This window comes from Lynx canadensis, chromosome B1, assembly GCF_007474595.2.
Source record: "Lynx canadensis isolate LIC74 chromosome B1, mLynCan4.pri.v2, whole genome shotgun sequence".
NCBI lineage: Eukaryota > Metazoa > Chordata > Mammalia > Carnivora > Felidae > Lynx > Lynx canadensis.
Window position 1 is genome coordinate 140170470 of NC_044306.2, and position 27725 is coordinate 140198194.

The window sequence follows — 27725 nt, forward strand, 5'->3', positions numbered from 1 at the left end:
ACAGTGAGTAGCAACATCATCTACCTCTTGTTCAAGCCAAAAACCTAGTAGTCATCTTGCTTTCCTTTCTTTAATATTCTACATCAAACACATCAATTAGCCCTTTCTGTTCTGCCACCAAAACACAGACAGGATTCAGTAATTTCCCTCTATCTCTAATAGTACCACCTTGTAAGAGTTTCACCTCTTGCTGGTTGATTACAAAAGCTCCCTACCTTACCTCCTTGCCTCTGTGCTAGGCCTCCTTTGCACATTTTCCACCCCACACAGCAGCAGTGAGATCAATCTTTCTAAAGTGTAAACCAGATTAGGGTTACTTCTTTAAGTTACCTATCAACTTTCTAGTTCAAAAATAGAAGAATATAAAAATTAAAATTAAAGAACAAAATCAAAATTCCTTAAAACCTTTATGTTCTGGCTGTGACTTCCACTCTGACCTCATCTGTCTCTACAATCCCTTTCAAAAATATATTCCAGCCATTCTGGTCTTCTTACTGTCTTTGAATATGTCACAATTGCTATTATCTCAGGAACTTTTAATATGCTGTACCTTTTTCTTGGGCTATCTCTCCCTCTCAAATCATTATCTGTTTGGGGTGTCTCTCCCTTCAAATTCTGTGGCTATCTTCTTCACTTCATTCAAGTCCAACAGATGTCACCTCCTCAAAGTGATTTTCCTATATACTGTAGCTAAAGCAACCAACTACTCTCTACTCAATATCTTTTTATTCAATTTTATTCTTTTATGTTTTCCATAGTACCTATCCAGAGCTGAAATTAATTGTGCCACTTTTATTTTGCTTACTTATTTTCTATCTCCTTCTCTCAACTATAAACCCTTTAAGGTCATGGATTCTGCAGTACCTCAGTGTCCCAGGGACTAGAACAGTTCCAGGCATGAGCAGGTGCACAAGAAAATGTATTGAGTGACTGGCAAATGGATGGGAGGTGGGTAAGAAAATACATAAGTGTATCGTTTAGGAGGCTATAATAGCAATTTACTTAAATAGAATGGTAGTTTGAATCAAAGTAAATGATAGTTGAGAGGGTGAAAAGTGAAGTGACTTGATTTATATTTAGGAGAAATTAGTGGTTCGTTCAACATGAGTGAGAGAGAGAGTAGGGAATCCATAGTGACTGACATGCTTCTATCTGGGTAAATGAGCGGATAAGTCTGCACTCATTATTAAAGGAAATTGCAATAGGAGAGAAAGACTTAAAAAGATATTTTTGAGAGGAAGTATGCCACTTTGGTTAAAAATGTGGGTTTTGGGTCTCTAAAGCTATTTGTGTTTGTTGGTCTAATGTCTAACCATGGCCATTTTTTTCAACCTTATGGAATCAAATTTCCACCCTTACTATAGATGGAATTTTTCTTGTCAAAAAAAAAAAAAAAAAAAAAAAAAAAATATATATATATATATATATATATATATATATATATATATATATATATATAAATCTGTATGGATGTTTTTTTAATCCCTGTCTTGTTTGATCACTAATGATCATTTGTTCCTTCTTGTAAGTCCTTATGATGGATTCCTGTGCCATCACATTCTTTTGCCTTTATTCCCATCTTTTTAGCTGCTCTTTCTATTTAGAGTCAGGTAAATTTCAAACTTTTCTGTTGTAATTTACAAGGCCTATCAGAGTTTACTCTTTATCCATATTTCCAACTTCACCTCTTAAACGTCACTTGTCCAACTCCTCCAAGAATCTCTCTAATTTCAAGTCCAGGTTAATTCTATTCAATTGGCTGACCAAAATATGATCTTTTCTCTCTCTAAAGTATAGTGAGGATTTTGTCCGCCTGTAAAATTTTCAAGGGCCCTGACAGTGAGAAAAATTCCAACTACTTTTTGAGAAAACTTTAGTAAAATAGACCTCCTTATACACATATTTTTCTGTTGCTATAAATTTTTCATCACACTACTTCTGAAGATTTTTCTGTAAGTCACATTTGCCTTTTTTCATCCTTGACTTGGAACATTTTAAGACTGATATTACTACAGAAGACTGATATTACTAGTATTATATTAACAAAAGGTGAAAGTAAATATGTATTCCAAAAATATTAACACTTTTACATATATTATCTAGCATACATTTTAATATAGTAATAATATATTATCCATGGTGATTAAAAATTATGCTTCATCATGTGGTTTGTATCACATCTCCAAATGTAGGACTACAAGGCAGACTACAGGACTATCTTCTGAAGGCAGTATGAAATCAGGTAGGCATAGGGCAAAACTTGGGGGACAGTAGATGATGTGACTTGGTAGAGCATACCAGGAGGCTGAGCTAGAGCAGGTATTTTCAGCATAAGACCAGCACAAAGAGTCGTGCATTTTCTCTACAATAGATATATAGGATTCTATTTTTTATTCACCATTTGGGTACTTCCACAGTTGTAAGTGGGAATAAATTTTTTTTCTATATAAATTGTATAATATATAAAACAAAGAGCCTTATTATATCCCTCATGAATTACTTCTCAGGGAAGTTATTAAAATGTATATTATTGACACCAACTGTGCCTTTAATGTATACATTTTTAGGATGTAGGTACTCACGCTCACTTTTCCATTGTGATTGTCTTCTTCTCTCACTGCCAGAGTCTTCAGGAAATTATCTTGCAGGTCTTTACCAGCACTTGTTAATGTCCTGCAAAATGCAGGTCTTCAGTTATAATATATTAGAAAACAAATATATTAAAGGCACTCAGGGACCAACAACCGCACTTCTTTATTCCAAGTGACAATTCCTTATAACACAAAAACTACACACAGAATCATTATAAATCATACACAATTATTATAATTTACTACATTCCTCGATATAATTTTATACAGTTATAGAATCTTTACAAATAATTGGAATCAAGTGCATAAATAATATATACATCTATATCAATACTCAAGCCAGAAACAGTTAATTTCATTTACATGCCCATTTTATTCTTTTTATCATACCATGCAAATTCAATGTATTTATACCTCTCATTACCCACAATAATTTTAGATTGCCTACAATTTACATATAATTTATTCACTTAATATAAGAAAATTAGAACACTAGAAACCTAATCCAATTCCCTTACTGGGATAAAGCATTAATCTTAGCTCTATGAGGATATAAACAAAGCAAAAAAAAAAAAAAGGAAACTAAGTTGAGTTATCTTTGTCAGATAAAAAGAAACAGGGGTGCCTCTGGCTCAGTTAGTGGAACATACGTCTCTTGATCTCAGGATTGTGAATTCAATCCCCACATTGGGTGTAAAGATGACTTAAAAAAAATAAAATCTTTAAAAAAAAGAATTCAAGAGAAGTAATAAAATGAGTAAGGTGGGATGTAATATACAACACGGTGTAACTATATTAACTATAATTAATAATACTGTATTGTATATTTGGAAGTTGATAAGAGTAGATCTTAGAAGTTTTCACCACACAAAAAAAGAATTTATAACTATGTGTGGCAATGGATGTTAACTAGACTTACTGGGGTGATCATTTATATACACATATATACACATATTGAATCATTATGTTGTACATCTGAAACTAATATTATATGTCAATTTTGTCTTGATAAAATAAATTTTAAGAATTCAGGAAAGAGGGGCGCCTGGGTGGCGCAGTCGGTTAAGCGTCCGACTTCAGCCAGGTCACGATCTCGCGGTCTGGGAGTTCGAGCCCCGCGTCAGGCTCTGGGCTGATGGCTCGGAGCCTGGAGCCTGTTTCCGATTCTGTGTCTCCCTCTCTCTCTGCCCCTCCCCCGTTCATGCTCTGTCTCTCTCTGTCCCAAAAATAAATAAACGTTGAAAAAAAAATTTAAAAAAAAAGAATTCAGGAAAGAAATGGCTATTCCTGGAACAATTTTTTTTTTAAATATTGATGATATCAGGGCACCTGGGTGGCTCAGTCGGTTAAGCATCTGACCCTTGATTTCGGCTCAGGTCAAGATCTCATGGTCATGAGATCAAGCCCTGTGTCAGGCTCCACGCTGAGTGGAGCCTGCTTAAGATTCTCTCTCTCCCTCTCTCCCTTCCCTCTTCACTTGTGCTTCAAGCTTGACCAATGCCATTTCACCTCATGAGATTGTATGCCATAAACAGAGAGACACAAGAATAAAAATCAGTTGGGGTTATAGTGTCTGTTTTTAATTCCTACTACATAGCTACATTCCTACTACATTCAGCCTTTTCTTCCTATCCATGATAATAGGTATCAGTACTCCTCCAATAAATTCATTTTTTTGTTTAGTTCATTAGAATTAGTTTCTATTGGGGTGACTGAGTGACTCAGTCGGTTAAGCGTCTGCCTCTTATTTTCGTCTCAGGTCATAATCTCATGGTTGTGAATTCAAGCCCTGCATCAGGCTCTGTGCTGACAGCATGGAGCCTGCTTCACATTCTCTCTCTCCTTCTCTCTCTGCCCCTCCCCTGCTCACTCTGTCTCTCTTTCAAAAATAAATAAAGTTAAAAAAAATAAGAATCATTGATATATATCATTGATCAATTATATAAATGATATAAGGTTGTGAGCAACCAAAACCAACTATCTTAATTAGACAGCCATTGTATTCCAATTAAGATAAGCTATTCAATTAAGATACTCTAGAGTCTTAAAGGTTTCCACATAGTAAGTCTCCCCACACCTCCCACCCCAAACACACCTCATTTTGTTGTAAATCCTCGGATTATTACAGATAAATTATAGTCAAATTTGATTACCAACCTCAATCCCACAACAACCAAGGTAACATATCATTATCCATTTTGCATGCTTCCTTTAAATTTATCTTCTATAGTTTATGTATACACTTGTATAATCATAAAAACATACATAATATCATTTGGTGAGTTGTTCAATTTATTATATATTTTGCACTTATTGTTTTATTCCTATTGTTGTTATTGTTCCTGGGAACAGATGCTTATGAGAGTGCCGAGGAAGATCAAAATTATTCCCAGGTATATCAGACATGAAAAGCTGGGAGAACAGTATTTAGGTACTATCTGTTAATGAGAAAAGAACTCCTGATATTCTGCCAGGCCTGGCTCTCTTGTTAATGACTGAGGTTTTTAACAGACATCTAGGCCAGATAGGAAAAAGAAATAGTAAGAAGTAGAATTCTTGCTGCCCCTGGGCACTCACTATAACAACACTGACCTCCCTTTTCCATAAAAATTAAGCCCTAGATTTTAGCTGTGCATGAAGCTTCCTGGAATAAAGACTGCATTTCCTAGCTCCTCTTGAAGCTAGGTAGGTCTGTATGACTAACTTTTGCACAATGGATTCCAAATGAAAATTATATAAAACTTCTTAGAGGAGGGAAGGTACACTTTCTCCTGTAGCTGGAGAGCAATATAATGACTGTTGCTTGCTCCAACTGCTATCTTGACTTAAATTGGAGGCCACCATTATGGAGAAACAAGAGAAAGAAGCAGCGACCCTGACACCCCGGAGCATCAGTCAGCCTAGATGGGTAATATCTCCACTGCTGAAATATGAGACTGAATTTACATTTTGTTTCAGATACTGTTTGGGGGGGGGGTTCTATTATTTTTCACTAAACCTAATCCAAAATAATATATTCACCACATGAAATTTGCTCACCCTTCTGAAGAAAGATGCTGTGGAATTGGCCTGGTGATCAAATTGGACTTTAACCTTATTTGCAACAGTCTAAAGATTTCCCAGGGGACTGTATTATTATGTAATTAAATTATTTTTTAAAGAGTCAGAAAGTTAAGTCTTTTAAATGGAAGCATGAGGTAATGACAATTAAGCTGATATGTAAGATGGGACATCAGTCTTTAATTCCCACTCACCAACTGATTAGTCCAAGTCACCACATTTTTCTGAACCTAGGTTTCATAATGGACTAAATAATCGCTAAGCCTCTAAGCACCTGTAAAACTTGTGATTTAAAATGATCATACTTGGGGCACCTGGGTGGCTCAGTTGGTTGAGTGTTCCACTTTGGCTTAGGTCAGGATCTCACAGGGAATCAGGAGTTTAAACCCTGCATCAGGCTCTCTGCTGTCAGCGCAGAGCCCGCTTCAGATCCTCTGTCTCCCTCTCTCTGCCCCTTCCCTGATTGCACTCTTTCTCTTTCTCTCTCCAAAATAAACATTTAAAATAAATAAATAAATAAGATGATCATACTCTATCATCAGTTAGCATATATCCTTAATTTGCAATTAGTCTAAAAGTGACTATTATACTGACATTATATTAAGATCATGCTGCTCTTTTTTTTTTATTTTTAAGTCTTACATAGACTCGTATCATTTCCTATAACCTCTATGAGAAATATAAAAGTATTTTTGTTACATAAACTGGAAACAGAAAGGATAAGATCTAAAGCTCCTAAGCTATATGCACCAGAGTAAAAACGTTATATAAATAATCGATTATTATACCATGCTACATCTGAGAACCGGAAACTTCTCAGCAAGGGGAATTATTGAGCAAGAAAGTTAATGCAGTGTGTGGTAAGGAATCCTTACATCTTTAACCTGCATACTCTTACTTAACTAGATTTATTTAACAGTCAGTGACCTGAGACAACTTGCTTAAGTAAATATTACAAAAGGAGTCACTTCCTCAAGAAGTGAAGTAGGTCTGTTACAAAATATTAGGGTTATAAGTTTTATAAAGGCAAATACTTCATCTTTGTCATTTACACTCCACTATACTTTGAAAATGGATTAAAAGATCTATAGATGATTTAATTTTTTACCAGCCATGTTTAATCATTAGCTAATGAATTTTATATAATCACACAAGAGTGAATCTAAATATATTCTTAATCCTCAACAATTAGGCTACTGTTTTTATGATTTAGTTATATTGTTTGTGTTATCACACATATTCGTATTACTAGATTAACACTCAGAGTAAATTTTAAAAAGAGGAAAAAAATAGAAAACTGTTAAAATATAATATTTCCATAAGTTATTTTCTTGAGTTCGCTCATTTTAAAGATTATAAATTCTTTCAGTAAATATTCATGAGCTATTAATCATCTTAAAATTTTAAATGTAAAATTGAAAGTTTTCTAATAAGCAAAGTTTGAAGGATCACTGGAATGTGTTGTAATGAGCAGTTTCTGAATAAGCACTGAATCAAATTTGAGATTAAATCGGTCTTAATAGAAATACTTTTTTTTTATCTATTGGGAGTCTTTGTACTAGTCTCTATGCTAGGTATTTTGCAAATACTTTCAATTACCTTCAAATCAAGCCCTAAGGGAGGACATGTTTATTTCTACTTTAGCAATAAACTTGATTGTAATCAGGTGGCATCAGTTTATAACTTGAATATCACTAACTCCAAAGTTTTATTCTACTATACTGAAGCCTCACAATATATCAAAACATCATATTGATATCATAATATTTTGACAGAAAACAATGAGAATTCACTGGTGAGATGAAACCTAAATTAACAGGAATGGGGATTGACCTTCATCAGAAGGTGTCCCTAGGAATTATCAGGGGCTGGTGGTCTTGAAACCTCTGTGGAAAGCTAATCAGCCATAATCATCATTCCAATCTAGCCTAGAATTCTGATCAACCACTTGTTCAGAGGTAGCTTTGATTTTTTTTTTTAATCAGTAAAATCTAGCATAGCCCTATATTCAATAATTCTAGAATTTACTAGAATTCAGTAATTCAGCTCATCTGCACTTGTTTGAATATGTGATTCAACTTCTCTATGCATCAGTTGCTTTGTAATGATGTTTTTGTATACTTATTTTGGAAAAATTTAGTGGAGAGTAAAGTCATCTCACCAGTCAAATATTATCTTTGTAGGAAAGTAGCACACATCTATGAAAATCAGTTTTCAGAAATACCTTTATTTCCATGGATAAGGTTACCGACCAAGCTATTTGTATTTGTAGGGCCTCAAACAATACAAATTTTGGTTTTAGAGGCCAAAATGGAAAATTGTTTGCAACTTTGATTAAAGATATGATTTGATTTATCAGTGTGTATATTTGTAGACAATTTAGTTGAGTATTAAATATGGGAGCTATATTTTTTATTTTTTAAAAATATTTATTTATGGGGCGCCTGGGTGGCGCAGTCGGTTAAGCGTCCGACTTCAGCCAGGTCACGATCTCGCGGTCCGTGAGTTCGAGCCCCGCGTCAGGCTCTGGGCTGATGGCTCGGAGCCTGGAGCCTGTTTCCAGTTCTGTGTCTCTCTCTCTCTCTGCCCCTCCCCCGTTCATGCTCTGTCTCTCTCTGTCCCAAAAATAAATAAAAACGTTGAAAAAAAATTAAAAAAAAAATATTTATTTAATTTTGAGACAGAGAGACAGAGAGAGTGCAACAGGGGAGGGGCAGAGAGAAAGGGAGACACAGAATCCAAAGCAGAGTCCAGGCTCTGAGCTGTGAGCACAGAGCCTGACACAGGGTTTGAACCCATGAACCATGAGATCATGACCTGAGCTGAAGTCAGATGCTTAACTGACTGAGCCACCCAGGCGCCCTTGGGAACTATATTTCTATTGCACTTTTATGTAGATCACCTGTTGCTTTGTCTTGTACATTTTCCCTAGGACAATACTTTTTTTGTTTGTTTGTTTTGCTTTTACATAAATTAGTAGGAAAGAAAATCCTACTTTTCCTCAAATCATGTTTTATAAATGTTTCTAACATTGATAAACATCTTCACATTCCTCCTCTCAATGTATTATTGTATACTTTGCTATGTATAATCAAGCTGGGCTGCTATAACAAAATACCATCGATTGGGGGTCTTAAACAATAGAAATTTATTTTCTCACAGATCTGGAGGCTGAAAGTCCAAGGAGAGGGTACCAGCATGGTCTCCTTCTGGTAACTGCTCTCTTAAGCAACTCACTGTGTTTGTACTAGTATCTCACTGTGCTTTTATTTATGTATTTATTTGTTTATTTTGAGAGAGAGAGAGCGCGTGAGCAAGTGGGGGAGGGGTAGAGAGAGAGGGAAAGAGAGAATCCCAAGCTCCATGTCACAAACTATGAGATCATGACCTGAGCCAAAATCAAGAGTTGGACACTTAATCAACTGAGCCACCCAGGTGCCTCTCTCACTGTGCTTTTAATCTGCATTAATCTGATTACTTTTGTTTTGTTATATACATACTTTTTTTCTAAATTGTGTATCCTCCAAAAGCTGCATGGATACCAACATTTGTAGAGAAGGACTAAAAGCAACTAATGAACAATTTCAAGTCATTTCCTTTGAGCATTAATTTAACAAAAGAATCTACCTTTGATATCTAAGGGATTATTTTTTAAAGATCTAAAAGGGAAAAATAGTTGAGCTAAATCCAATGTGTGGTTTTGAGTCTCTTGTATTTTCTTGTAAACTATTCTTAGTGGCTCTTTCTTTCTTTCTTTCTTTCTTCCTTTCTTCCTTTCTTCCTTTATTTTTTTTTAATTTAATTGAAACAAGCTTCCTTAGGAGTCAGGTGTATCAGGATTACATTTAGAGAGATTTATAGTTTAGGAATTTTTATACTACATACTGTGATCTCCATGGAATTTCCAGGAGGTCATCAATATATATTCTAATAACTTTCAGAGAAGAAAAAAAGGACAACTTGACAAATGAGATTCATTCATTGGTAAGAAGGAATGAGAATCAAATTTCCATTAAGATAAATGGTACCACTTGTCCCCTGCCCCTTTTCTATATGAAAGAGTTTATAAATTACCAAATGTAAAGCTATCAGAATCTCCGGGAAGAAGTTTCAACTATTAGAAACACACAGAAGAAAAATAAGAAGTGCTAACATGCACACTAGACAGCTGTTTCTTTTCATATGCTATTTTGAGGAAAAACTAAGTGGGAGTCCTGAAAACTGTGCTATCTTACATCAGTCAAACTCTACTCCCCTGGATAGAAACTGGTGCTCTTCTTTGAAGGGAAAAAAATGGCCTGGCTTCTGTCTGAGAAAGTATCCCTGAACTCCTCTTCTTTTGGTATATCTGGCAAGTTTGTCTAGTTAATTCCTAAACATGGTAGGTTAAGATGTTCTCACACTTTAAGAGGGATTAAAAAAAAAAAAAAAAAAAGGTTGCTTAGACAGTACATCAATGTTATTAGTCTCTAAATGTGATTTTATTCTGAAAACACATTCAAATATAACTTTATTTTTACTCTCTTCTAGGAGGTATCTAAACCTTTTATCTGACTTGAAATATACTTCCAGATCTTCTGGCTATACAGTGAAAGCCAATAAGAAAGCAAATAAAGTAAGCTCTTATTTGCTATCCCTGCGTCCAGACTCTTCTTTACCTGTGGGAATCCTGCCTCATCATTCCATAGAACACTGAGCAAGTAGGCTTTAGAAAGATGAAGGCCTTCAGGCTCAGCATCTTTAGACTCTACATGCCTAATCTCAATGTGTGTGTCTCTAGTTAATAATATTTCTAAGATATTATATAAAGAGGTGTAGAATTTGATACAATGGAAGAGGGCCTGTCATAAATGAGGGTGGTGGGCTCCCATCAGAAAAGCATACAGATAAGGGGAGGGACTGTAGGGAAGAAGAGATGTGTCGATGTGAGACTTTGGGAAGAAAGATACCTGAAGAAGACTGTTAGGAAGGCTTGCTGCGTTATGCCCTCTGTATAAACTCCTGTGTTTCCTCTCTAATAAAACTGGCAGAAGCTCTTAACTAAGAGGTTAAGTCTGACCTCTAGGGATAAAGAGAGTTTAGAAACGAGACAATATTAGAATGAGAGACAGAAACAGAGGCAGAAGGGGAAAGGGGGGTGGATGGAAGTATCCCAGACTATGGTGTCATCTAAGGAAGGTTCAGCAAGGCCATATCCATATCTTGAACCAAAGTCAGCCAATACAGATTCATGGGTCCACCTTACTATCCTGGTCACACTCAGTCATTGGGAGAAAGCAGCCCAGGGTGGGGAGGTGTGGTTTTGGTGCAAATGCACAACAGGTTTCAAAGAGCAGCATCCGAAGGGTTACACTTGCTATATAAGATGTATTCTTATCACAACCACAATCTCTCATCCAAACCCAAACTCTCCAGGTTCAAAAACACCAACATAATAACTTCATTTGTTTTATCATAAATATAGTCTCAAAATAAAATTGCCAATATTATCATCAACATTATGCCTACTGAAAACACTTTAAGACTTTCTGCAGATCTTTTTCTCCTTAGGGTATATACTTCTAGGGATAAATGGCCAGATTACTGTGCTTTAAATACACTTCACATAGAGAAGTTTCTTACTTTATGCTATGATACCAGCTAGATACACAATTAGGTTCATTTGTTGATTTTGTTTTAATTTGAAAGATATTTCCAATTCAGCCTTATAGTTACATAAAAATATTCATAATTCTAAAACCAAATCTATAATTTATAGTTTTAGAAGTCTAGTTTCCATCTCCCCCAGTTCCATCTACCCTATTCCATTCTCTCCCTTCAAAATAGAGCATCATTTTCTTTTAATTCCAGTTAACATGCAGTGTATAACATAGTGATTCAACACTTCCAGGCATCACCTGGTGCTCACCACATGTGCCCTCTTTAATCCCCATCACCCATCCACCCATCTCCTTACTAACCTCCCCTCTGGTGACCATCAGCTTGTTCTCTATAGTTAAGATTCTGTTTCTTGATTTCTCTCTCTCTCTCTCTCTCTCTCTCTGCCCTTTGTAGAGCATCATTCTTTAATTTTTTTTTTTTTTTTTGAGAAAAAGAGAGAAAGTGGGGGAAGAGCAGAGGGAGGGAGACAGAGAATCTTAAGTAGGTTCTGTGCCCAGCGCAGAGCCAGATGGGGGGCTCAATCCCACTACCGTGAGATCATCACCTTACCTGAAGTCAAAAGTCGGATGCTTAACCAAATGAGCCACCCAGGTGCCCCTAGAGCATCATTTTTAAAAATATCCTCAAATTGCTTTTTTAACTGTTATTATTTTTAACATAAGCATATCTATTTGTCATCTAGCTAGCTATGTATTTACTTCTATAAATAGTAGTCTCCTACACATTTTCCCCAACATTGCTGTTTCACTTAGCATTATATTCAGGGAACTATACCATAGGAATAAGAGACATTTATAACTACTTTTTTTAGTTGCATAGTGCTCCACTGTAGGAATATATAACAGTTTAGTCACTTAGCTACTGACGGTCATTGGTTTGCTTCCTGTTATTTGCTATGATAAATATTGCTTCAGTGTTTAGCTTTATGCATACGTCATTTCATATTTTTGTCACTATATTTTTGGGATAAATTCCTAGAAACAGGATTACTGGTCAAAGACTACATGAATATTTTATTTAGTTAAACACTCCCAAATTACCCTTCAATGGGGTTGGGGCACTTTGCAGTCCTCCCTACAATTTACAGGAAAGCTACTTTCTGCACAGCCTTATTAACAAAGTTGTCTGTAAAGCTTTTAGATTTTTGCTGATCTAATACATGAGAAGCTATCTCAGCATAACTGTGTATTTATCTTATCATAGACAAAAGTGAACATATTTTCACACATTGAGAGACCATTTGCACTTCTTCTTTAAGCTGTATGTTTATACCTCATTTTTTCTATAGTATTATTGGCCTCTCCTCTATTTTCTTCTTTCAACATGAAGAATTTTAGCTCTTCTCTGTGATATAAGTTGCAAATATTATCACCAGCTTTTCGTTTGTCATTCTACTTAACTTGTGCTGCATTTTACCATGAAAATGTTTTATTTTATATTATTAATATGATCTGTAAATGGTATAAAGCATTCCCTTATTATAGATTTTGAATCACTTACCAATTTTCCATCATGTTTTCTTCTAGATCTTGAAAGTTTTCTTTTTTTATTAATTTGGTATAACATTTATGTCTCTAATTCCTTGGCAATTACCCTGATGCACTGTGTGATAAATTAATCCTATTTTAACTTTTCCATTTGGGTATTCAATTATCCCAACACCAATTATTTAAAACTCTATTTTTACCACTCACTTTGAGATGATGTCTTCTCATATACATTTGAGTCTATTTCTGTGTTTTCAATTTTGTTTCATTGCTTTGTCTGTTTGTGTATCAGTACCACATTAGCTTGATAACAGAAGTTACATGTTTTAATATCTGGTAAAGGTAATCCTTCTCGTTGTCTTTTTCAGGGTGTTTTGTTTTGTTCTGTTGTGGATATTCTTGCTTATTTGCTTTTTCCAAATGGATTCAATAATTAAATTATCTAGGTCATGAAAAAACAAACACACAAACAAAAAAACCCCTCAAACACTGATGACGATTTTTCAGGATTATTTTAAATTTCTAAATGTCATAGTTTGTGATTTTAAAGATGGTTGCCTTGACTAGAATGCTATGAAAGACTGGAATGAAACTGGAGTTGCAGCTTCTCTGTGTCATGGTAATCCATGTGTACACTGGCTCCTGTGGATGTGAACTTGATATTGCCATACTTCTCAAAAACAGGAACATATTCTTCTTGCCATACCTCCAGTCCTATGTTTAATTGATTCATTAATTTAATTAATTAAATGTTGTATTAGATTAAAACGACAAGTTTGATGAGTGTGATCATCAAATTGATCTCATAAAAACTATCATACTTTGTACCACTTACTCTGTTTTTGTCTATAATGACAGTGAACCTCTACTGTGGCCTATTTTGGATAGTTGCATTTATCTATAAAATTTATATACTTCATCTAATAATATTTACAAATTTACTCTCATAGTGTTGCATAATCTCTACTGATTTTTTTGAAGTCTTGTTTTAATAACTATACCCCATCCTAGTCATTTCTCATTCTATGTATTTTCAATGTTTTCCTTTTGTCTTAGTTGAGTTAGCTAGTAGTTTGACTATTTTGTTGATTTTTTTCCCTAACGAACTAGCTCTTGGATTTATTTGACATTTTTTATCTTACTCACTTATTCAGATTTTTAAATTAATGTCTTCTTTTTCTTTTCCAGGATACTCTGTAGTCTTTTCCTACTTTTTGAATTGGGTGCTTAATTCATTTGTTTTTATTTTTTTCATTTTTATTTATATAGATATTTAGTGCTATATATTTTTCTCTGAAAACTGCTTTAACTATATCCCATAGATTCTGACAGTTGTATTTCCACTATTCTTATTTTTAAGAAATTCTATTTATTTGCTTCCCCTTTGACTGAATAGTTATTTAATTAGATGTGTTTTTTTTTTAATGTCCCACTTTAAAAGACTTTTTCATTGTTGTTGTTATTGATGTTGTTTTATTGAATTGTGGTCTCTTTGTAGTTATGGGAAGGGGAGCAGTTAAGGGGATTTTTTTTTTTTTTTTTTTTTTTTTTTTTTTTTTGGTGTCACTGTATGTCAAGAGATAGTCCAATTTGGAGAATGTTCCATGTGGACTTCAAAAGGGAAAGTCTTTGTTATCAGAATTTAGATTTGATTATATATTTATAAAAATACCTAATTAATTGTATTGTCTTTTATTTCTTTAGTAAATATTTGTTGATTACTCTGTTTGGATTGAGTGAATGTATTAAATCTCCTATTACTGTTTCTGCTATTTATCATTTCCTCTACTGTGGTTTCTACTTTATAAACCTGTGTTATTAGGTTGGGTAATTATTAAAACTCTTATTTCTACAATTGTGAACTATAACTTGAAGCCTTATAATTTGTCCTTCATTGTCTGTTAATGCCTTTTTGACCTCAACACTAATTTGTTGGATATCAAAATTGTAACTCTTACTCTTTTCTTTGTGTTTATCTAGAATATTGTGTTCTTCTATTTTTTATTTTTTATTTCTGTGTTTCTTTAAGTTAGATTTCTCTGTATAAAATATAAACTACTTTGTGTTCATGGTTCAATTAAAATCATTTATACATATTGATGTGATCAATAAATGAGGCCTCAGTTTTCATATTGATATATATATATATATATATATACACATATACACATATATATGGATATGGATTTCTATTGTATCATAAACATTCACGCACACAGTTTTTCACTAAGAAGTCTATGTTGTTACATCTTTCTCTATATATTTCATGGCATAAACGGGTTTGTATGTTATGCAAATGATTATATGAAACTCTTGTCCTCTCTCCCCCTCCCTTTTTTTAGCTAATATTCATTGTTTCTACTATGAAAATATTTAATTTCAGTACCAGCATTTATTCTTCCATTCTTTCCTATTGCTAAATATCTAATTTGAAATACTACACCTTTTACTCTCAGTTAACACCTATACCGCAATTAGTAAACTTACTCTATTTTTCACATACTTTCCCTTATTTTCGATAGTTTCTGTATTATCAGTGCACATATCATTTTTATACTATGCTGTCTCCCTTATATCTAATTTAGTCTTAGTTTTACAGATAAATATGTATTTAATGTTTACACAAGTCCTTTGGAAGGTGTCTTCCCAGTCATTTTGGGGGTCTGAAATACATTCTCCAATTCTTCAGGAAGGGTTCATGGGAACAATACTTCCCAAGTTCCCACATGCTCATGATAGCATGTTTACAGCCTTTATACATGAAGTTTAATTTGGCTGGATATAGAACCTTTGGCTCATATTTTCTTTTCTTGAGTCTCTTAAATGTTACTACACTATTTGTGGGCATAAAACATTGAAAAATCTGATGACAACCTGAGTGTCTTTCCCAGTAAGTCTTGGCCTTTTTGCCTTTATTCCTAGGGGCTTTTTTTTTTTTCTTTTTCCTTAAATTCCATTTTTCTAGACCATGTCTTGTTGGCTACTCTGTGTTTTTTCCCAGAAAGTTAATGTTCCCTTCCAATGTGTAATTTCAAGTCTTTTATTTCAGAAAGTTTCCTTAAGGTATAATGCCTACTTTTAACTCCTTTGCTTTGCTTTTTCTTCTCCAGGGACTTGTTATACATGTTCATTATCATTTCATCTAGTCTTAAATATCTATTACTTCCCTTCAAGCCCTTTTAAACTCTTCATTCTGAATAATATTTTTTTTCTCCTTTTTGTCTACTACCCCTCCTAAAGCACTGTGCGTGGTATTTATTCACACCTATTTTCCTTTTAGTTTATTCTTTACTTAACAAATGTATTTTTTCTTTCTAAATTTTCCTATGTTCTGTTAGTGCTCTAGCTTTTATAATAATGGGAATCCAACTTTTTTTAAAACTTATTAACACTGTCTACAAGCTAGAACTATATACAAGGTGATGTCACTCTGACTGATGTCAAATACAAGCGTAAAACAAACAAAAAAGCACTAGACAAATTCAACATTGATGAAAATGTCTAATTGCTGCCTTTGACCAATTCTTGGCAACTCAGAATGAACCAGAATGAAAAAAAAAAAAAGAAATAACAGTATATAATGTAATATGATTGCTGTGGGGTTTGAGATAATTCATGCAAGGCCCTTTTCACTTCACAGGGCACATGGAAGGTGCTCAGTAAATGAAACTATTTTTGTTATCATTATCACTACCATCATATGATGGAGGAGCAAACAGAGATAGCTGAGGTGGTAAATTTTGGGTTATGTACTTTAACACTTAAATTCTGAGTCTCTTGCTGGGCTTCTGGGAAGATGGCAACAAAGGAGGACGCTGGGCTCACCACGTCCTGCGAATCACTTAGATTCCACCCACACCTGCCTAAATAACCCAGAAAATCGCCAGAAGATTAGCAGACCGGATTCTCCGGAGACAAGCATAGACAAGAGGTCCACGGAAGAGGGGCCACTCCTGAAGCAGATCACCAAAGGAAAAGCAAGCTGAGCCTGCCCCTCCCGCCCCTGTGCACCTTGCCGATCCACCCCAGATAATACGCCAGATCCCCAGCACCACAAGCCTGGCAGTGTGCAAGTAGCCCGGAGGGGCCACGCCACACCACAGTGAATCCTGCCCCTAGGAGAGCGGAAGAGAAGGTACACACCAGTCTGACTGTGGCCCCAGCGGTGGGCTGGGGGCAGACATCAGGTCTGAATGCGGCCCCGCCCACCAACACAAGTTATTCAAGACAGCACAGGGGAAATGCCCTGCAGGTCCGCACCACTCCAGGGACTATACAAAATGACAAAACGTAAGGATTCCCCGCAAAAAAAAAACAAAAAAAAAAAAAAAACAAAACGAGGAAATAACGACAGCTAACGAACTTATCAAAAACGATTTAACCAATATAACAGAAAGTGAATTTAGAATAATAGTCATAAAATTAATCGCTGGGCTTGAAAACAGTATAAAGGACAGCAGAGAATCTATTGCTACAGAGATGAAGGGACTAAGGAACAGCCAGGAAGAGCTAAAAAATGCTATTAATGAGCTGCAAAATAAAATGGATATGACCACAGCTCGCACTGAAGAGGCAGAGGAGAGAATAGGTGAACTAGAAGTTAAAATTATGGAAAAAGAAGAAGCTGAGAAAAAGAGAGATAAAAGAATCCAGGAGTATGAGGGGAAAATTAGAGAACTAAGTGATGCACCTAAAGAGAAATAATCTACGCATAATTGGTATTCCAGAGGAAGAAGAGAGAGGGAAAGGGGCTGAAGGTGTACTTGAAGAAATAATAGCTGAGAACTTCCCTGATCTAGGGAAGGAAAAAGGCATTGAAATCCAAGAGGCACAGAGAACTCCCTTCAGAAGTAACTTGAATCAATCTTCTGCATGACATATCATAGTGAAACTGGCAAAATACAAGGATAAAGAGAAAATTCTGAAAGCAGCTAGGGATAAACGTGCTCTAACATATAAAGGGAGACCTATAAGACTCGTGACAGATCTCTCTACTGAAACTTGGCAGGCCAGAAAGGAATGGCAGGAGATCTTCAATGTGATGAACAGAAAAAATATGCAGCCGAGAATCCTTTATCCAGCAAGTCTGTCATTTAGAATAGAAGGAGAGATAAAGGTCTTCCCATACAAACAAAAACTGAAGGAATTCATCACCACTAAACCAGCCCTACAAGAGATCCTAAGGGAGATCCTGTGAGACAAAGTACCAGAGACATCACTACAAGCATGAAACCTACAGACATCACACTAAACACATATCACTCTAAACCCATATCTTTCTATAATAACACTGAATGTAAATGGACTAAATGCACCAACCAAAATACATAGGGTATCAGAATGGATAAAAAAAAAAAAACAAGACCCATCTATTTGCTACCTACAAGAGACTCATTTTAGACCTGAGGACACCTTCAGATTGAAAGTGAGGGGATGGAGAACTATTTATCATGCTACTGGAAGTCAAAAGAAAGCTGGAATAGCCATACTTATATCAGACAAACTAGACTTTAAAGGCTGTAACAAGAGATGAAGAAGGGCATTACATAATAATCACAGGGTCTATCCATCAGGAAGAGATAACAATTATAAATATCTATGCACCGAATATGGGAGGCCCCAAATATATAAAACAATTACAAACATAAGCAACCTTATTGACAAGAATGTGGTAATTTCAGGGGACTTTAATACCCCACTTACAAAAAGGATAGGTCATCTAGACACACAGTCAATAAAGAAACAAGGGCCCTGAATGATACATTGGATCAGATGGACTTGACAGATATATTTAGAACTCTGCATCCCAAAGCAACAGAATATACTTTCTTCTCAAGTGCACATGGAACATTCTCCAAGATAGATCATATACTGGGTCACAAAACAGCCCTTCATAAGTATACAAAAATTGAGATCATACCATGCATACTTTTGGACTACAATGCTATGAAGCTTGAAATCAACCACAGGAAAAAGTCTGGAAAACCTCCAAAAGCATGGAGGTTAAAGAACACCCTACTAAAGAATGAATGGGTCAACCAGGCAATTAGAGAAGAAATTAAAAAATATATGGAAACAAACAAAAATGAAAATACAACAATCCAAATGCTTGGGACGCAGCGAAGGCAGTCCTGAGAGGAAAATACATTGCAATCCAGGCCTATCTCAAGAAACAAGAAAAATCCCAAATACAAAATCTAACAGCACACCTAAAGGAAATAGAAGCAGAGCAGCAAAGGCAGCCTAAACCCAGCAGAAGAAGAGAAATAATAAAGATCAGAGCAGAAATAAACAATATAGAATCTAAAAAAACTGTAGAGCAGATCAACGAAACCAAGAGTTGTTTTTTTGAAAAAATAAACAAAATTAATAAACCTCTAAACATGCTTCTCAAAAAGAAAAGGGAGATGACCCAAATAGATAAAATCATGAATGAAAATGGAATTATTACAACCAATCCCTCAGACATACAAGCAATTATCAGGGAATACTATGAAAAATTATATGCCAACAAATTGGACAACCTGGAAGAAATGGACAAATTCCTAAACACCCACACACTTCCAAAACTCAAACAGGAGGAAATAGAAAGCTTGAACAGACCCATAACCGGGGAAGAAATTGAATCAGTTATCAAAAATCTCCCAACAAATAAGAGTCCAGGACCAGATGGCTTCCCTGGGGAATTCTACCAGACATTTAAAGCAGAGATAATACCTATCCTTCTCAAGCTATTCCAAAATATAGAAAGGGAAGGAAAACTGCCAGACTCATTCTATGAAGCCAGTATTACTTTGATTCCTAAACCAGACAGAGACCCAGTAAAAAAAGAGAACTACAGGCCAATATCCCTGATGAATATGGATGCAAAAATTCTCAATAAGATACTAGCAAATAGAATTCAACAGCTTATAAAAAGAATTATGCACCATGATCAAGTGGGATTCATTCCTGGGATGCAGGGCTGGTTCAACATTCGCAAATCAATCAATGTGATACATCACATTAATAAAAGAAAAGATAAGAACCCATATGATCCTGTCAATCGATGCAGAAAAAGCATTTGACAAAACTCAGCATCCTTTCTTAATAAAAACGCTTGAGAAAGTCGGAATAGAAGGAACATACTTACACATCATAAAAGCCATTTATGAAAAGCCCACAGCTAATATCATCCTCAATGGGGAAACACTGAGAGCTTTCCCCCTGAGATCAGGAACACAACAGGGATGTCCACTCTCATCGCTGTTGTTTAACACAGTGTTGGAGGTGCTAGCATCAGCAATCAGACAACAAAAGGAAATCAAAATCATCAAAATTGGCAAAGATGAAGTCAAGCTTTCGTTTTTGCAGATGACATACATGGAAAATCCAATAGACTCCACCAAAAGTCTGCTAGAACTGATACGTGAATTCAGCAAAGTTGCAGGATACAAAATCAATGTACAGAAATCGGTTGTATTCTCATACATTAATAATGAAGCAACAGAAAAAGAAACTGATCCCACTCACAATTGCACCAAGAAGCATAAAATACCTAGGAATAAATCTAACCAAAGATGTAAAAGATCTGTATGCTGAAAACTATAGAAAGCTTAAGAAGAAATTGAAGAAGATACGAAGAAATGGAAAAACATTCCGTGCTCATGGGTTGGAAGAATAAATATTGTTAAAATGTCAATACTACCTAAAGCTATCTACACATTCAATGTAATCCCAATCAAATTTGCACCAGCATTCTTCTCGAAGCTAGAACAAGCAATCCTAAAATTCATATGGAACCACAAAGGCCCCGAATAGCCAAAGTAATTTTGAAGAAGAAGACCAAAGCAGGAGGCATCACAATCCCAGACTTTAGCCTCTACTACAAAGCTGTAATCATCAAGACAGCATGGTATTGGCACAAAAACAGACACACAGACCAATGGAATAGAATAGAAATCCCAGAACTAGACCCACAAAAGTATGGCCAACTAATCTTTGACAAAGCAGGAAAGAATATCCAATGGAAAAAAGACAGTCTCTGTAACAAATGGTGCTGGGAGAACTGGACAGCAACATGCAGAAGAATGAAACTAGACAACTTTCTTACACCATTCACAAAAATAAACTCAAAATGGATAAAGGACCTGAATGTGAGACAGGAAACCATCAAAACCCTAGAGGAGAAAGCAGGAAAAAAACCTCTCTGACCTCAGCTGCAGCAATTTCTTACTTGACACATCTCGAAAGGCAAGGGAATTCAAAGCAAAAATGAACTATTGGGACCTCATGAAGATAAAAAGCTTCTGCACTGTAAAGGAAACAATCAACAAAACTAAAAGGCAACCAACGGGATGGGAAAAGATAATTGTAAACGACATATCGGACAAAGGGCTAGTATCCAAAATCTATAAAGAGCTCACCAAACTCCAAACCCAAAAAACAAATAATCCAGTGAAGAAATGGGCAGAAAACATGAATAGACACTTCTCTAAAGAAGACATCCAGATCGCCAACAGGCACATGAAAAGATGCGCAACGTTGCTCTTCATCAGGGAAATACAAATCAAAACCACACTCAGATATCACCTCACACCAGTCAGAGTGGCCAAAATGAACAAATCAGGAGACTATAGATGCTGGAGAGGATGTGGAGAAATGGGAACCCTCTTGTACTGTTGGTGGGAATGCAAACTGGTGCAGCCACTCTGGAAAACAGTGTGGAGGGTCCTCAAAAAATTAACAATAGACCTACCCTATGACCCAGCAGTAGCACTGCTAGCAATTTACCCAAGGGATACAGGAGTACTGGTGCATAGGGGCACTTGTACCCCAATGTTTATATCAGCACTCTCAACAATAGCCAAATGTGGAAAAAGCCTAAATGTCCATCAAGTGATGAATGGGTAAAGAAATTGTGGTTTATATACACAATGGAGTACTACGTGGCAATGAGAAAGAATGAAATATGGCCCTTTGTAGCAACGTGGATGGAACTGGAGAGTGTGATGCTAAGTGAAATAAGCCATAAAGAGAAAGACAGATACCATATGTTTTCACTCTTATGTGGATCCTGAGAAACTTAACAGAAACCCATGGGAGAGGGGAAGGAAAAAAAAAAAAGAGGTTAGAGTGGGAGAGAGCCAAAGCAAAAGAGACTCTTAAAAACTGAGAACTGAGGGTTGATGGGGGGTGGGAGGGACAGGTGGGTAGGTGATGGGCATTGAAGAGGGCATCTTTTGGGATGAGCACTGGGTGTTGTATGGAAACCAATTTGACAATAAATTTCATATATTAAAAATAAATAAATAAATAAATAAATAAATAAATAAATAAATAAATAAAATAAAACAACAACAACAACAACAAAATTCTGAGTCTCTTTTGTCTTCACCTGTCTCTCCCTGTGCACAGATCAAGAACATATGTAAGCATCCCAAGTAGGCTAATCATAAAGTGTCCATATAGAGCAATGCTTTTTAAAAGATTTAGTGGACATTGTGTTAGATTGTAATTTCCAAAGGGAAGCAATATTATCTCCCACTCTACATGCTCTTAAGCATTGTTCCTATGCCGTCCTTCCTAGCATGAGGAGTAGTCTTTTTTCCTCTACCTCCTTAAGTCTGATTACTTTGAACAATAGAATACAGGGAAATAACATTGTGACAGTTCTTATAAGCCAGCCATGCTGGGAAATGTCCAAGCTATATGAAGAGATCCTGGAGAATGAGCTGCCAGTTGGGGAGAGAAAGACAGGCAAACAGAGAGAGAAAGAGAGAAAGAGAAAGACTTGTAGAGAGATCACTCAGGCCCACATATAAGTGAAGACGCCATCTTGGAAGTGGACCCTCGAGCTCCAGCCCCATCAGATGTTACCAAATGAGTTGATACCAGCTGTCCAGCCAAGCCCTTCCTGAAGTCCTAACCCAAGAAATGTGAGCAAAACAAAATAGATATTTAAAGCTGTGGTGTGTTTTGCAGAAGCAGAAAACCACAACAAATATTTATTTAGAAGGTGTAGAATAAAATTTATTTCCTGTGAAAAAAGGTATCAACCTTTATTTTATGCTCAAAATAAATGATTTTTACATGCAATAGATAGAAAGCCACATTTTGTTTTAATTTATCTTTCATTTCATAAATTTGTCTATCATTCATAACTAGCTATTCATTCATACATAGTCTAAGAATAAAACTGCTGGATATAGTAATAAACTCTTATTAAAAATGTATTTAAATATTTAAAATCAGCTTTCATGTTAGCAAAATGTTTCCCTTTTTTATGACTCTTTTCCTCTCTGCAGTTTCCTCTGTAATACTCTAGACCATACAAATACTTAGACATAGTAGAAAACTCTAAAGCCTAGAAAATAAAATAAACCACTCATTTCTAACAAAAAAGCATTATGGGCCATGACATGCTGGTTGAGAATTTCACCCAACTGGATCAGAGTTGGTGGCACGATTATATACATATGCCATGGAAACATTTTACAGATGAGGGCCAGGAAAAATGTATTTTTCATTTCCATTTTAGGACACTCTCTACTTCAGTGAAAGCAGAATCTATTTATATTTTCCCAATTATAAAATCAATCAAGTGTGGTAATCTGAATTAATAGCACCATATTTCTAATTCAAGCCAGTAATATTTTAATATCCTTTTGATGTCCCAAGCAGTATTGTTATGTTGCCTCAATAAAGAAAACCAACTAGATTCTATTATTTTAATGACTATTTGTACCTACAGACTTCCTCAAAAGGCACAAAATGTCATTATGTTTTTATCCCTAATTAATGATTTCAGCTCCTTTAAAAACATTACTAGACACATTACTTATGTGAAAAGCTTTTATATATAAAAATTCTAGTTATAGTCATGTGAAGAAATGTGAGGTTTAATATTGGAAGAATTGTACACATGAATTTCCATGTATAAAACTAAAAATCATTCCAAGAAAAAAAATTTTAACACAGGATATTATTTATAGTACAGTTAGTTAATATCTCGACATAGAATATACATAAATTAGAAATAACAATGTATATGTTATCAGAATAAATATATTTTATTTATGTATATCTTATCTTTCTATCGTATTTTTAAATTTGAAATTAAAGATTTTTAAAATGTGCTTTCCTTTATAAGAAATAATTGGATTAGGAAGTCATTTTTTAAAAGCTCAGACTTAGTCATTTTGACATTGTTGGCATGTTGTCAGCTAAAAAATCTACTATAAAAATTTGATTGCTACTTACATAATCTAATGTACAGGAAATGCCTTTGTAAGAACCTTAATACCACATATTTTATTGTTTAATAAAATGAACAAGTAATTGTAAAAACTACACTTACTCTAAGATATTTGAACCTCCACAGAGTAAATGATTTAAAAAAAAATATTATTATTGCTCACATACTTCAGTTGAACAGTTTCCATGGCTATCAGAATTTTGGCTTACACTGGAAGTCCACACCTGACCAAATATTGGCACGAATGTTTCAAACAGTTAACAGAGCTACCAGCAGCGTGGCCCATGTCACTTATCCAGCATTAACTGTGTGTATATATATATATACACTGTATGTGTATATATATATACATATACACACATATACATATATATAAATATATGTATATATTTTTTTAAAATTTCTTTATCAGCTTTCTGCTAAGTTTATAAAACCCACCACTTCCAAAAAGGGGGAAAAATTTTTAACTGAGAAGCTCTCCTTAAGTGGTTATAGCATAGTTCAGCATAAAAGAAGAGGTAATTTCTGTCCTTCATATTTCCTATTTTTAGAAATGTGTGTGATACTTTTCAATATGTAGAAAATCCAAATGATATACTTTGCTACGATTCTGAATCATATGGAAAGTTAAGTTAGGGACAGTGTCCATATTAGAGTAAGAATGGTAGGGATTAAAAGAAGAGGGATGGAGCCAAACTCCAACATTTGTGATATGACTAATTAATAACAATAAATAATAAAAGAGAATCTATTTTTAAGCCACTTAAGAAAATATTACCAAACCAAAGGTCAAAAGATATTTGAGCATTAAATTGAGACTTGACTAGGGGAGCCTGGGTGCCTCAGTAGATTGAATGTCCGACTCTTGGTTTCAGCTGAGGTCATTATCTCTTGGTTTCATGAGTTGGAGCCCTGCATCTGGCTCTGTGCTGACAGTGCTGAATCTGCTTGGGATTCTCTCTCTCCTTCTCTCTCTGCCCCTCCTCTGCTCACACTGTCTCTGTCTCTCTCAAAAATAAATAAGTTAACTTGAAAGAAAGAAAGAAAGAAGAAAGAAAGAAAGAAAGAAAGAAAGAAGAAAGAAGAAAGAAAGAAAGAAAGAAAAAGAAGAAAGAAAGAAAGAAAGAAAGACAGACTTCACTATAAAAAAGTACAATCTGCCTATATCAAATCAGCCAAACATATGTAGATAAATGTATATTTAAACGTAGGAAGGAAAGAATTGTATATGGTGACTCAGGATTCAGTGATCAATCAAAACATAAGGTGATAACGTGCACTTAATATCAAGCAATATGTATTAATATTGGCTAAATATTTACTAGATATAACATAATTGTCATGTCTTTCATAATTTTATATGTCACACATGCCTAGTATAGGCTTAACCTCAATAAATTATTGTTGAATAAATAAAACCTAATGTGATGGACAGATTAGGGTAGAGTGTGTGAAACTTTAAGTAGCTTCATTTGTTTTATCCTATCATATACAGTCATTATAATATACTAAAATTATAATGGCATTTTATAGACTTAAATTCTGCATAACATAAAAATGAATATGTTATTTAATGAACCAGTAATGTGTAAGGAGTTTGAATGGACAGAGAAAAATTTCACAAAGAATAATATGTACAGATAAATTTTCTTTATTTTACTTTACAGCAATTAGAAAGTGGACTTTATAATATACAATTTTTTTACTGTTTAATAAAGTTATTAAAAATTATATTGTGCTTCCAATGTTTTTTCCCAAATCCCTTCTCCTCTCAATTCCTGCAACACATAAATACACACCTTCATGTTCTTACACCAGATAGTAATATGAGGAGAATGAATTAAGTAAATCATCATATCCTTATCAGAATCCTAATGCATACAAATCCACAAAGAGAGATGGTAGGGTTCTCCTTGTGACAATGAGACAAAAACACATTATAGTCATAAAACCTGAGCCTTTCATATCTTTCCATAATGATGTAGATGGATATTTTTAGAGCCTAGCTCTCATGTTTGCTAATGGATTTGAAAATTATTATTTTCCTTATGAATATGCCTTCTGTCCTTGATTCCCTTTTTCTTCATTGGCCAATGGCTCAGTAGTGGCCTAGTACCATGACAATATCTAAACTACCTAGAGTGCTTACCACATTATTTTAGAGTTCCCATAAATTCACACAGAATCCCTTTATTTTTTCTTTATAGCACTTACATTTATTTTTGAGTTTAATTGTTAAATGTCTATTATCCTCACTGGGCTGAATCTAGTGAGACCAAGAACCTTATCTATTTTGCTTAACTCTGTCTACCGAAAGAGTAGCAGAGTGCTTCAATAAATGTCTGTGAACTGAATGAATTATATGAATTACCTAATGCATCAGTTACTCTGGTAAAGGCTAGAAGAAGAAATGTGATAATGTCTAGTTCCTCCCCTTAAAAAGTTATAAATGTAATGGAGGAAGACAGAACATTAAACAGATAATTAGAGTTTGATAAAAAGCTATGAGGCATAGTGAATACCAAATAAACCTGTAGAAATGGTGTATAATACTACATCAAAAATATTCTAAGGTTCTCTTAACTAACATAATGCTAAAAAGGAAAATACTCATATATATCTTTAACACATTTACAAATTTGATTGAACTACCCTATTTGTTTCTTTGAAAAAATGTTTAATCCTCATAATGGTCAGAACAACCACAATGAAGCAACATGGAAACAATGAATTCAAATAAACTTAATCATGTTTGTATGGAGTACACATAAACAGAGAAACTATAGCTCTACATTGTATAAGGAAAGTTAGGGGAAAACTGCATGTATATTATTTCTCACAATTATATTTTATGTCATGTGAAATAGTTATTTTCCATTCATATTATGTCTACATCACATAAAATAATATATGCATCATGTTTTTTTTTTGAAAAGGCAAAATATATTACTAAATGTCTTAGAGGAGCAAATTTCTCTTTTATAACAAGGTTTTAATTTGACTAGGACATAAAGATCAGAGCAAGAATTGAATCATCTGATTTTCTGATCCTTCTCTGTGGTTAGCAGCTGTGATAATTACCAAGTATAAAAATCCCCATCAGAGGAACATATGAGAGCTTTGCAAAAGTTGAAAGGGTTTTTTAAATAGTTCCCTGCTAATCACTACAAAGGTTTCTTATATGGCACTGAAAAAAAATCACTTGGAGCCATTTGTTGTGTATTAAGAACTCTTCATTATTTCTGTCTCAAGTATATAATATTTACTTTACATCATGGAAATAAAATCTACATACAGAGAACATATATACTCCAACCCTCTTATTTGAACCAGAGGTTTTTTAGTTTGCTTTCCGTGTGTAGGGTAGTGCTGGATATCCCGATGTATGATCACCAACTCTGTCTCTTCTCTCTTTATTACACACAAACAGACTTTGTTTGGTTTCCAGCTAAAGTTGCTCATTAGAGAGTCATTTTCTTCTAATCTCTTTGTGTCATCAAAATAGTCACAAAAGTCTACATTTATAATTGCAGTGTACAAGTTAGGTTGCCAACTATTATTTCTGTCCTTGTTTGGGATATTGGAATTATACAGTCTTGTATTATTTACTTAACCTGCTTCTCCATTTCCTCATAGGGTACAGTAGCTACTTATACTCAAACCAGAATTATTTTATTGATATTCTCACCT

The 27725-nt window shown here is 34.7% G+C and overlaps 1 protein-coding gene across 2 annotated transcripts in view; it reads right to left on the reverse strand.

Moving 5' to 3' along the window:
- The window catches only part of CFAP299 (cilia and flagella associated protein 299), a 608695-nt gene that overhangs the window by 365806 nt on the left and 215164 nt on the right, over nt 1-27725 (reverse strand). Inside the window, exon 3 of one of the 2 annotated variants that reach the window (XM_030313606.1) lies at nt 2589-2673. In XM_030313606.1, coding sequence (XP_030169466.1) covers nt 2589-2673 — 85 coding nt within the window. Of the gene's footprint in view, nt 1-2582; nt 2674-27725 lie in introns of both variants that reach the window. The other variant, XM_030313605.1, reaches the window with a different exon arrangement.